General features: G+C 33.3%; 1 protein-coding gene across 1 annotated transcript; it reads left to right on the forward strand.

Annotated features, from left to right (window-relative positions):
- Positions 1-7,710: 7,710 nt before the first annotated feature.
- Positions 7,711-12,638, forward strand: LOC123914022 (uncharacterized protein At4g04980-like). The gene is made up of 10 exons (XM_045964993.1): positions 7,711-7,971; positions 8,140-8,236; positions 8,590-8,829; positions 8,956-9,051; positions 9,168-9,294; positions 9,571-10,636; positions 11,014-11,179; positions 11,276-11,440; positions 11,540-11,692; positions 12,198-12,638. Exons 2-10 carry the CDS (start codon positions 8,171-8,173, stop codon positions 12,360-12,362), a joined length of 2,244 nt encoding a protein of 747 aa, XP_045820949.1. The 5' UTR covers positions 7,711-7,971; positions 8,140-8,170; the 3' UTR covers positions 12,363-12,638.
- Positions 12,639-13,866: the final 1,228 nt, after the last annotated feature.

Genomic DNA, 13,866 nt, shown 5'->3' on the forward strand with positions numbered 1-13,866 from the left:
GGTACTTTGAGCCCTCAAAATAGCCGGTTTAAAATACAAATAAGGACTAATAGTGAATACATATTTTTTAAGGGTTAAACTTATAGCTCGTGATTTTATAGGGACTAAAACATATTTAACTTATGATAATAATACGTAGGAAACTTGGAAATTGAATGACGGTTTGACAACTTTGAGATCATTAAGGTTGATTAGAAGTTTTTCAACTTGAAAAAAGAATAATAATAATAATAGAAGTTTTTAAAAAATTGAGGTTGATTAAAACCTACTTGAGATGATCATTAATATCAAAAGAGAAATTGAAAGGTTTGACAACTTTATTAATTGAGAATTATATGTTTGTGATGGGGCCACATATATGACAATCAACCTTATTGAGTCGATGAACTTCGTGTTAGGGTGCTTAATAAGATATGAGGAAGTAATTTCAAAGTAGGGCAATGTGATGTTTTTTTGTTTCTAAAAGGGGTCAATTCAAAAAAATTCTTGGGTTTCTTTTCTCTTTCTCAACCCCACCTTCCCCCTCAATTTGTACCATAACATACATTACCACCCCATACTACAACATCAATCATCCGGCCGGCAACCTTTAAATTTCAAAAGCCAAATAAAATGGTCTTAACAAGGGCATTAATAACATCGTATATTGCTTAAACACATCGTGTGTGTATATATATATATATATATATATATATATAGGAGTTTTCTAACTTAGACCCTAGTTAGGTCTAAGTTAGCAAGGTGCACATTTTCAATTGGACCAAAATACCCATTCTTTTTAATTAATTAACCAAAATACCCATTAATAGACGCGGATCCAGTGTCGCGCGCGTACCGAAGGACCATGGTTACAGACCGTTGATTTCCATCAGACAGTCAAGATCTGATCTCATCAAGACTGTCTGATCAATCCGACAGCCCAGATCATCCTGACCCATCAGATTACAGCGCGTGCGCCACACTAGATTACACCCTGGAGAGAGAAAAATTTGCTTTTTAAAAGTAGGACACGTGTCACACAATGGTTGGCTGGACGTGATTTTTGTTCATTTAATACTTTGAACTCAATTATTTCGTTGTAAATTAATTTTTTTTTTTTTTTTATACCAAAATTCATAATTTTTTTTTCTACAAATAGAGACTTGGTTCGTTTGATTTGGACACCGAAAAAAAATGCAATTTTTCACTACCTTAATATCATTTTTTGTCTACTAAATACGTTACTTGTGTGTTGTAATTTAACACGCACCACTCAACCAACTCACTGAAACAATTATACCAGGAAAATAGTAGATAATATTCTGGAACTTTTGGTATATTTTATGAAATTTTTGGAGACATGAAACTATTTTTAGTTAATTAAATGCGATAAAACGGTAATTAAAAACTAATGTTTGCTTATGAAACCATTTTACTGGTAGAATGGTTGCACATAGTTGTATTCTGAAACCATTTTACTGGTAGAATGGTTTCAATGAGTAATTTATTAATTGTGTTTCCTTCTGAAACCATTTATCTGGTACAATGGTTTCAGAGAGTTGTAATCTGAAACCATTTTGCTGGTAGAATGGTTTCAGTAAGTTGATTATTAGTTATTTGCTTCTGAAACCATTTAGCTTGTAGAATGGTTGCACATAGTTGTACTCTGAAACTATTTTACTGGTAGAATGGTTTCAGTGAGTAATTTATTAATTGTGTTTGCTTCTGAAACCATTTAGCTGGTAGAATGGTTTCAGTGAGTTGATGTAAGGTAGTGAAAAATGAGATTAAGGTAGTGAAAAATTGGGTTTTTTTCTGTGTCCAAATCAAACGAACCAAGTCTCTATTTGTAGAGAAAAAAAATTATGAATTTTGGTATAAAAAAAAAATAAAAAATTAATTTACAACGAAACAATTGAGTTCAAAGTATTAAATGGAAAAAAATCACGCCCAGCCAATCAGACAGCGACACGTGTCCTGCTTTTAAAAAGTAGATTCTTCTCTCTCCAGGGTGTAATCCAGTGTGGTGCACGCGCTGGAATCTGATGGATGCGGATGATCTGGGCTGTCTGATTGATCAGACAGTCTTGATGAGATCAGATCTTGGCTGTCTGATGGAAATCAACGGCTTGTAACCATGGTTCTGCGGTACGCGCGCGACACTGGATCCGCGTCCATTGATGATAATTTGGTTAATTAATTAAAAAGAATGAGTATTTTGGTTCAACTGAAAATGTGCACTTTGCTAACTGGGTCTAAATTAGCAGCCCCCATATATATATATATATATATATATATATATATATATATATATATATATATATATATATATATATATATATATATGGGGTTTGCTAACTTAGACCCACCTAAAAACATGAAGGTTTAAGTTAGCAAGGTGCACCTTTTCATTTTGGACAAAAAAAACCATTAAAAACCAATTTAAAATAAGGGGTACTTTGGTCAATTTAGTTACTTTTCCTAAAAAATAAAACATCATAGAAACGGTTCCCTAATTTTCCGGTAATTTCCCTCTATTCCTTTTGGACCCGGATTCCGTGCAGTCACCTTTTTGGTGCAGTCATGCATTCAGGCCATCTACAGCCGTCTGATCAAGATCAGACGGTTATGATTTAAAAACTTATTTATTGACTGCATTTGTTTAAGTCGTCCGATCTAATCAGACGGCTATAAAACGACTGCATGGAAAAGTGACTGCAGCAGATCCAATTCCATTCCTTTTCTCATGGATATCGGAAGTGTTATTTGACTTATTTCTACATAGGACAGACCATGCCTTTGTTTTTTAGCTTAATTCTACTCTTAATTACTTTCGACCGGTTTAATTAACAAGGATTTCGTCTTTCTTCATGAGAGTATTTTTTTATAGTATTCACTGATTGATCATTTTTTTTTAATTCAACTTTTATTTAATCATCATTTTGATTATTGCATAGTACGTAATAAATCCAGGATAAAAAACGGTAATATTATAAGCTACTGATCGTTTATAATTAAAAAATATGAAAACCTGTCACATATATGATGATAGTTTTAGAATATAAAAATATAAAAATAATTTATTACTATGCAATAATATTATAAACGATCATCATATATTATAATTTACTCACTGATTTAAAAATATAAAAATATAATTAAAAATAATTTATAAAGTTTTTTCGACTAAATAATTTATAAGGTACTTTTTTTTGACAAATTTTATAAGGTACTTAAATATCATTTATAAATATTATTTTAATAAAGTTTTTGGGGACGGAGTCTCCGCGGTGCGGGAGATGAAACCCCATCCCATCCCCAAATCTTTCTCGAAAGGACTTTCTTCTACATCTCTATTTCCACCGAGAAAAATTCTCCATCTTCGAATCTTCAAATGGAACAACCTCCGTGTTATAAATAATATAAAACCATTTATGTAGCCTTATCCTAACAGCTTAAGCTTTTGGGATAATCGGTTATTTGACATGGTATCAGAGCCTCTATGACTAAGTGGTCTAGAGTTCGATCCCCGCTCCCCTCACTTTCTAATTAAAAAGTGGAATTTAAGCATATGATAGGTGGGCCTATGCATTATCCACGCTTCAAGCTCAAGTGGGCTCTTGCGTGAGGGGGCGTGTTAGAAATAATATAAAATGATTTATGTAGCCTTATCCTAACAGCTTAAGCTTTTGGGATAATCAGTTATTTAATACTCCGTGAAGATTTCTATTTATGGATGAAATTGACATCTCTAATTCCTACGAGAGGCTAGCTTTTGTCATTTCAAAGTTCACTCCAACTTATATATTATTCATAGACCATAATTGTTATTGTAGGTTCTCCTTGGAATTGTTCATGCTCAAATGCAAATTTGGCTATGTTGTAGGAATTGTTCAACTCACATCGATCATTCCATCCACTCACTATTCAGTCTTATAACATTTCAAAATTTCAAACTTCAAATAGAAGCCAAATTTGAGTCAGCAGTGCGAACTTGATGCGTAATTAACTTGTTTACATAAACTAATATACTACTTGTTTACTATTCGTAATATACATATTATTTTTGTATTTCCCTACAACTCCACCACCACCAATATTCCACCTTCATCATGTATGTGATCTTTTTTAGAGAAAAAATGCCAATTCAATGTGAATTTTTTTTCTTCTTAATGGCAAATATAATATAAAAATGAAAAACGTATAATGGACGGTTTAGAACAATAAAGAGGTATCAGAAGTACACTCAACCAGAATCCAATAAGATAGGAAAACAGACAAATAAAAGTACAAGAAAACACCAAACAAACTAGAGCCCCTCAACATCACCACTACGAGAAGAAGAATACACAAAGATTAATCACATGTAGGACAAAACAACAAGTGGGCCCCCAATCTTCCTGACCCAATGAGACCCAACACAACACCCCAACAAACTCTACCTGTTCCAGCATAAAGTAGGGTGGATGAGTCACCCGTAAAAGGAACAGGGGAGCCAATATTTTTACCTACAAACCACTTTTAAGATAAAAGTTTCACCCTATCAACCAGACACTCGATATAAAAGGTCCCTTCCAAAAAGAAAGATGTCATTTCAAAATTTTCAGATAGTCCACACAATAGTTTGCCAAATTAATAATCATCCAAATTTATCTCTTCTACCCATGCCCACCCAAATCATTGTGAGCTTTCATTTGAAAAATTATGTTTTACGCACCAAGATTTAAGATTGTAATATATTGAAATAAAATAATTGAAACGAAAGAAGGATAAAATGAAATGAACTAATTAATTTTGTTTCTCTTGGTTACAAATTAAATGAACTACAATTCGATTATTTAAATGTAAGTTATTTTATTAACTGTTTAATAAAAAGTTATTTTTATTAATTCAAAACAAAATATAAGTTTTTTTAAGGCAGTGTTGTACATAATATAAGTCTCGTTTGTATGACAATAAGTTTCATATCGATTGTACCAAAAAAAAAAAGTTTCATATCGATTATTTACTCTTTTTTTCTTATTAAATGATCAGCATCCACTTTTCAAAGTGGAATACAGCTTAGTAGATTAGTTGGACCACAGATTTGAATCAACAATTTCACATTTTTTAACATTTACACTTTAATGTGTGTGAATTTCACGACTAATCACTTGAGAACAAAAACGGTGTGAATTATTTATACTATAGTCTCTTATGAACGGGCTTATCATAAGTATCCTTGTAGCATTAGAAAACCCTTTACAATATTTTATGCATAAACTTAATTCTTAAAGTGATTTTGTATGTTGTCAAAAAAAAAAAAAAAGTGATTTTGCATATGAGTTATGCGTGCATGAGATCATTCAATATAAATGGTTGCATATTTACCAAGAATAATGCTAGCAATACACTCTTTAACAAACACACTCCAACACACTTTTTTTTATTGGTTGAAATTCACATGAGTCCCATAAAAAAATGTGGACCCATATAACTTTTATGGGACCCATATAAATTTTAACCAATAGAAGAGAGTGTGTTAAAATGTGTTTGTTAAATACTCCCATCCGTCCCAAAAAGAATGACCCATTTTGAATATATGCACTATTCATATATATTGTTTTGACCATATTTTTCTACTAATAAATAAAAATAAATATTAACATATAAGATGTTGTTAGATTCGTCTCGATGAGTATTTTCAAAATATCAATTTTTTATAATTTTTACTATTATACAATTAAAGATATTAGTCGCCAAAGTTATGCATTGGCATGCGTGTTTCGGTCAACTGGGTCATTCTTTTTGGGACGGAGGGAGTAGTGTGTTGCTAGCACTCCTCATTTACCAAAAAATTAAATATAGATGGTGGTATATATTCATTCGTTTGAAAGCTAACATATAGCTATTTATTTAAAAGACAATTTATATTAAGGTTGGTAAACGCAGGCATAGTTTTCTAAATTAATAAATTAATGATCATTTATTTGTCGACTATTATATATATCAGAGAAAAAAAATTATACAAAGAAAAAAAGCACAATTTCATTATTTAGAGCTTTTTAATGGTGATACCACTTTGGGTATCATATATTATTAGGTTAGGTGTTCAGTGCAGTCAAAAATATATATTGACTGATACGAACACCATCCGCAAACATCAAAGGCAGCGGTATTTTATCGAACCGATGACCGAATGGATTGGAGAAAGCATAAATCAAAGTCCTAGGAGCAGATGTGGTATCATCTAAATCATCCAATTTCGTAGCAGAATTGAACCCGACCTTGGAATTTCACGTGTTAAGCATATTATTTTACCTTGTGATCAAGATCAGACAATCCAAAATTAAAGATCAAATTTTCCCTTCTCTAAGAGTATGAGAGAACGATAAAGTCAAGTACGCGTCCGGAAGATACGAATCTGACCAAGAACACTTGCGTGTGGGTGAAAATTATTGTCATCTTCAAGGATGAGATCAATAGCTGATTTAGAATCAGATTTCAAGGTAATCGTACGTAACCTAAGCCCCAAACCAATTGAAGCACTTTGAGAATAACATGAAGAAATAAATTGATGCAACACTATTGCATCAGAGCACATAATAATAATTTAAGGAAAATGCTAAACAGTATCCCCGAAACTAGAGGTGGGAACGGAACAGGCCAGGCCGGCCTACACGGCCTTAAGGCCTAGCCTACATAGGCTCAGGCCAGGCCAGCCTATTTCTTTAAATAGAGCAGGCCAATGCTTTTTTATAAGCCTATTTAGCTAAAAAGGCCAGGCCGCAGGCCATTAAAAAAGCCTTTGAGGCCTACTAGGCCGGCCTATTTAAGTTAACATGAATAATATTTTTATTACGATTATTATTTATATATTAAAATTTATACTTTGATTAAATTATAAATCTATTAACTTTTTAAGTAATTTAAGTTTATTAATCTACATTAGTTTTTAACATATATAAATGTATTATTATAAACTAGAATTGAAATATGATGACATATATAGTCAAATTCTCTAAAATATCAAATGGAACATTATTTTATTAGTTCATAAGTATATTTCAAAATAAATATAATTATTTATTTAAATATGTTCATATGAAATAGGCTTTTAAACAGGCTAACAGGCCACATCAGACTTTCAAAAGGCCAGACTCAGGCCTAGAATTTAAGCCTATGATAGGCCACAGGCCAGACTCAGACCTTCGATTTTTTGACAGGCCAGGCTCAGGCTTGGCAAAGCCTAGCTCGGCCTAGCCTATTCCCACCTCTACCCGAAACACTAGTTAAACATATAAATAAGGTAAAGAAATTCTGTATTGAAAATTGTACATTCAATACATTGAAAGAGTAAAATATTATCTTATATATCAACATTAATTTTATCTTTTATTTCTATATTTGATATGCTTAACTAATACTAGGGAGCACCGTTACCGTGTTACCGTTTAACATGAACCATAATTTAATACAACATATGTAAATAGGTGTATACGTAGAAAACAAAACACCAAATTCTTAAAACAACATGACAACATCATAGGAAAATTACTTATAATTAAAAAATAACAAGATAATACCTATAGTTTGTTACATTCAAAGAGAAAAGTACCTTAAATATAGAAAATCTATAGCCATAAATATATTTATTAGAAAAAGAAAATCTGTTTGATTTAACATAATTTCTTATTTTTAGATATAACCCAACCAAAATTTAAAACTAATACATGACTTAGTTGTTATGATGAAAACACAAAGCATAAACACTTAAACCAAATCCGAAAACAACTCAAACTGATCCAATAGATTGGAAGGGGAAAGGTTCTTTATAACCCTTCCTCTTTCATTTTCATTCCTTGGCTCTCTCTTTTGAGAAAGTTCCATAAAAATTCTCATCATTTGGTTATTGCAATCGAGATTAAGGACTAACCTCCTAAATGCATGCATATTCATGCATGCATATGTCTCAAATTTTTATATTACAACCAGAAATTTCATTTCTGAAAGGTATGAACATTAATTCCTTTGCAATTTTTTTTTTCTCTTTTATTTGGAATTCTTTTAAATAATCATTTTGTTTTCTCTTCAAATCCAATTTTTTCAACATGATTATAATTGTGTTTTTGTGAAATTGTTATATTGACATTAATAAATCATGTTTTTCTCTTGTTTCAGAGTTTCAAGTAAAAATAAAATAATATAAAGCATGGCTACCGTAGGGTTCTGCGGTTTAAAGCCATTGCTTTTACGCCGCAAAGCTAGTATATTAGAGGTAAATTCATACCCTAAATGCTTGGTTATATGATTTTAGGTTTTACAATTTTTGTTATAACTATACAAAATTGATTTGTAAGACGGAGAATGAAGTTAATATCTGGAAAAATGACTTGTCAGCTTTGTTTATGATTTTTATTATAAAAACGGTATCTTAACATTTTTTGTTTTTAAAAATTTGTACAAGAAATTGTGGAAATTTTGTTGTTTTCAATTAAGTAGAAAATTTATAATATTTTTATAACAAAAAAGATGAACCGAAAACTTTCGAGTTCATAGACATTTAGTGACGGTTTTTGTGATAAAACTATGAAAAGCACCATTAATTGATATTCTATAAGCATTTTGCAGGGACTTAGAGTAATAAAAAGCTCAACCACAGCTAAGAAGTCTTCTTCCACACCTTCCACACCCAAGAAGTTTTTTAAGAAGTCTTCAAAGGCTCAGAGCAAAGAAAATGGAGACCCAATGGAGTTATCATTTGTAGGAGCAGACCAATTGATTTTAATGGTAGAGATTCATAAGAAGATCATGGCATTCAGAGACATCATGGACTTAGCTTCATGCAATAGCTCTGCTTCCTTGCGGGAGGTACGTGACTTAAGGGTTTAGTCTTGTAACCTTAAGAGACAGAGTTCAAATATCTTCGAAGATTGTTGTAAAATAAAATGATTATTAGTGTCGCTTTAATTAAAACGACCATATGTCACATTGCAGATAGTTTTGAAAACCCTGCATGATCTGCAAAGGCTTTATCCAAAGATCATAACAAAAACTCAAGTGTCAAAGATTAAGGACAAGCCTACTGATCAGGTAATTAGTTTCAACATTTAATTAGCTGAACCTCAAATGAAATTTTCTTAATTATAATAATTAATGAAATTTTAGCATTCTAAAATTTTTAAATGTGGATATTTGTTTTGCACTAGGCTATGGCTTACTTCTGTGTGGCTTTCAAGCATCTTGGAGAGTCATGGATGATGGATAATGATTGCATGAACAAGCTTAATATTGTATTTCCTACTTGCAAGGATAACAACAATATGCGTCAATTGGGTACGTTATTAATGATCTTATGCACCGATAATGTAAAACTAAAAACATTTTACGCATAGTAAAATGTGATCGGATATCAAGCCACTAGGTTTTATCTAGTGGTGAGGGATTTGGGTAGTATGCTAGAGGTCCTGGGTTCAATCCTCAGCTTCATTGTAAACAAAAACTAAAAGTGATCCAAAATCAGGACGGTTAAATCACTTACTTTTCAACGACAGTTAAAATACATGTTTGTCGCAATTCAAGCTCTCAAACTATTTGATTTGTTTTCTGTAGGTGACACTATGCTGGTGACTCTAGATAACTTGATGAAGTTAGCAAATGAGAAGTTTGACATAGAAGAAAATGAACAAAAGAACACAATGAGATCATCTTCATTTTCAGAGAGTAGTTTCTCTTGCTGCTCATCTCCTCTTACCCCAAGATCTGTCCTACCCGAATATATGAAATCGGCTTCAAGAATTAGTACCGAAAGTCCAAGAAATTCTCTTGCCTCGCCACTTCTTTCGTCTCTTAGAGATCAAGCTGTTGGAAAATTGAATCCAGTTGATGGTAAGCGTTTATCTTGTAATATGTCGCCAAAACATATCGAAAAGATAGATGAAGAACCTATAACAGAAATGGAAGTGGATGATGATAAGAATATAAAGGATACATCATCAGAAGATCTTGTGTTTGATATGGACACAAATGAGGATGATCATCATAAAACAACAGTTAAACCTGATCAAGCTATGGAGGAAGTTGAGCTACCACAATCTCCTAAACAAATTCAACCAGAATCTCCTAAACCAACACAAACACCTTTACTTCAACTACAAGAAACAGTGCCTGTTTCTTCACCTTCTCCCCCTCCCCCACCACCACCACCACCTTCTGCACCGACCATGATAATGCCAAAGAAAGTACTAACATTACCACCAACAACAACACCACCACCTCCGCCTCCACCATCTATGATGCAGCTAAATGTGGAAGTGCCACCACCTTCAGCTCCAGCTCCAACTACACCTCCACCTTCACCAGCAGCACCATCTCCACCACCACCACCTATGAAAGGTGGATCAGTTCCAGAACTTCCACCACCGGTACCACGTGGTAATGGAGGCGGAGCACCGCCGCCTCCTCCAGGTGGAGCAGGGAGAACCTTGCGCGCCAAGGCAACTAGTAAATTGAAAAGGTCAACACAATTAGGCAATTTGTATAGATCTCTTAAGGGAAAATTGGAAGGGTCTAGCTTAAATGGAAAATCAGCTGCTCCTGGAAAGAAAAGTGCTATTGGAGGAGCAAGCAATGGAGGAAAACAAGGAATGGCTGATGCTCTAGCAGAGATGACAAGAAGGTATGCTTGTTAAACCATCCACAACACCATAATCTGTTTGGATTGACTTATTTGAGGTTATCTACTAGTATAAACACTTGTGAGATTGTTTAGAAAAGCTTATGAAAACAGTTTATGATTGACGTGTGTATAAGCTATTTCCAACTTACTTTCATAAACTCTCTAGGATAGCGCTTATGAAAATTGTTTGACAATATGTTATCTTTTGTTATAAGAAGTAACTTATACATAAACATTAATATGACAAGCACTGATGTTATAAGTAGTTAAGTACTTAATTAAACTGTTTATCCAAACATATTTTGTTAACTTGATATACAAGTCTTGGAACCAAATGTCTCATTTCTTAATGTTTTTGTTTTGCCACTTCTTATTAGATCCTCTTACTTCATCCAAATAGAAGAAGATGTTCAGAAGTACACAAACCAAATCATAGAACTCCAATCTAAAATTACAAATTTCAAGACAAACAACATGACCGAATTGAGCAAGTTCCACGGAGACGTTGAATCCATCCTTGAGAATCTAACTGATGAATCACAGGCGAGTTCATGATAAAACTCATACCCATTTGGTTTGTATTTCTACTAATTATTGTTTCATTCACCATAGCTAATATACAATCTTATTTCTGTGTAGGTGCTATCGCGATTCGAAGGCTTCCCCACAAAGAAATTGGAAGCTATTAGAATGGCAGCAGCATTGTACAATAAGTTGAATTCAATCCTTTCTGAACTTCAAAATTGGAAGGTAGTGACTCCTATAGTTCAACACCTAGAGAAGGTTGAACGTTATTTCAACAAGGTAATAAAAAATCATCAAGTATATTTATTTACTTACCTTTGTATCCTTAATACAATTTTCATTTCGGAATTCTAACCATCAAAATGCAACAAAATGCAGATCAAAACAGAACTAGATGCTTTGGAACGAACCAAAGATGATGAAGCTAAGAAGTTTAAGGGTCACAACATTGAATTTGACTTCAATATTCTTATAAAGATTAAGGAAGCAATTGTGGATCTTTCCTCCAATTGCATGGAGTTAGCACTTAAGGTATCCTAGCTAGTTAGAACAAACTATGAAGCACGGACACTCGACACCAACACGAAACCGACACTTATGACTACACTTAATTATGTCATTTTTTCAAATTATTATCGGTGTCGACGTGTCAATGTTAGTGTCGTGTCCAGTGTCTGTGTCCTACCTAGGAAGAAAGTAAAACTAAAAAACTACTTTCGATTTTCGACCATTTTTACTTTTAAGATGTTGGTCCAGTGGTGATTGGCGCTGAACTTGGTAGGGAGGACCACGGTTCGATCCCCGGCAACTGCGATCAGGATGGGCCGGAACCACTTGATGCCAGAACTGACCCCCGAACCAGATTAGACGGTCCAGTGGGCCGGATACTGGTGGTGAAAACAAAAGCAAACCCAATTATAGTATTCACATTACGTCGCGCGTCAATCTAACACATGTTAATTTCGCGACAAAATTTTATTAATAAGCCTACTAAGTACTAACTTAATTTTCATTTTCTTAAATAATCTTAATATAGGAGAAGCGTGAAGAAGGCAAGAGTGATGCAAAAATGCTATGGAGAGCATTCCAACTTGCATTTCGTGTCTATACATTTGCTGGTGGACATGATGATCGTGCTGACAAGTTAACAAGAGAATTGGCTAAGGAAATAGAAAGTGGCCCTGGCCCTAATCATCCATGATTGCATGCATACATATAAACTATGATTTTATGGAGTGAAAAATTTGATATGGTGAGGTTCATGTGAATATATTAAAATGAAACCCATCATCATGAAACCTTTTTTGTTGTTTCAAAGCCATTTGTATATTAAAATGAATCACTGGCGACTTGGAATTATACATTTTTTGTTTTGTTAATTTTATAGGAGCTAGTCATGGTTGAAGAGTTATGAAAATTCATTTCTGAACTCTACCAGAAGTAGAAAGCTTAACTAAAGCTTCACTACTTTAGTTAATTTGTCTATATATATTTGCACATATAGTATATTGTGTGTATATATTACAGTCAACAAAAAAAAAGTGTATATATATTACAGTCAACAAAAAAAAAATATTGTGTATACATATTAAGCTTCATTACCTGTTCTGTACAAAATTACTGATCATTAATCGATCGTTAGTTGGTTAAGTGGTGATTAATGTTTGGTAGGAAAGATCACGGTTCGATCCTCGCAACTGCAATCGAGAAGAGACTAGAACCAATTGATTCCAAAACTTATCTTCGAACCAGATTAGACGGTACGGTACGTGGACATGATACTAATGTTGAAAACAAAAATTACCAATCATCAGAAAAAGAATTTTACCAATCATCAAACCACTTGTCTAAAAAGAGATAATAATTAAAGATGGTATTTAATTAACTTAAATGTTTTCCTCGGTGACAAAATCATCATCCTCATCACAATCAATAGAGCTAGAACTAATTCCGTAGAACAATATCCTTACCCTTTGAATAATACTATCAAGTTCTGTCAACATGTCTTGCATGTCTTGCACAGGCTTCTTCAATATTTTCTCTAGCTTATGACAAATTTGAATAAGGTCCCACGATGTTTGACACAATTTGTCACTCAACATTTCTTCCAGAGAAATAACCGGGAACCGGTATTTTTTATCTTTAAGGTCATCTTCACGGAAATTACCGAGAAATTAAGCAACTTTTTTATTGTTTGGCGGATTCGGTCCCGTTTGTTGATGCTGCATATTTGCATTTGGAAGCTTTGCAAAAGCATCTTCATCAGCCTTAAGGTCAGTTGCACTGGAATTAATCATATGCCATGCACCAAAACGCGGATCGGCTTTAATCATATGCCATTTGTTCTTACTGTTCTTTACACCAGGAACTTTAAGCACTGCAAAATTGAAAAATTGGAATACCTCCTGCTCAGCATCATCCACAGGCAGCCACTTAGCTGGTATCAACCAAAAAGTTAAGCAAGGTATGACATGCTCTTATGTCGGTCCTACGGGCATTTGCTTCTCTAAAAGCCTCAAATTCAGCTAGTCATAATGTTTCCAATTATCATACTATTTTCAACCATGATGACTAAACAACATCGGTGGGATCAGTGAGTGAGAGTAGCCGACAACAAACTTTACGGCAATTGACACACGAAATAACTAAAACTAAACAACCTAAAATTACTAAAAAAAGAAAACAAACAGAAGAAGAGAAGGGAG

This window comes from Trifolium pratense, linkage group LG3 (assembly GCF_020283565.1).
Source record: "Trifolium pratense cultivar HEN17-A07 linkage group LG3, ARS_RC_1.1, whole genome shotgun sequence".
NCBI lineage: Eukaryota > Viridiplantae > Streptophyta > Magnoliopsida > Fabales > Fabaceae > Trifolium > Trifolium pratense.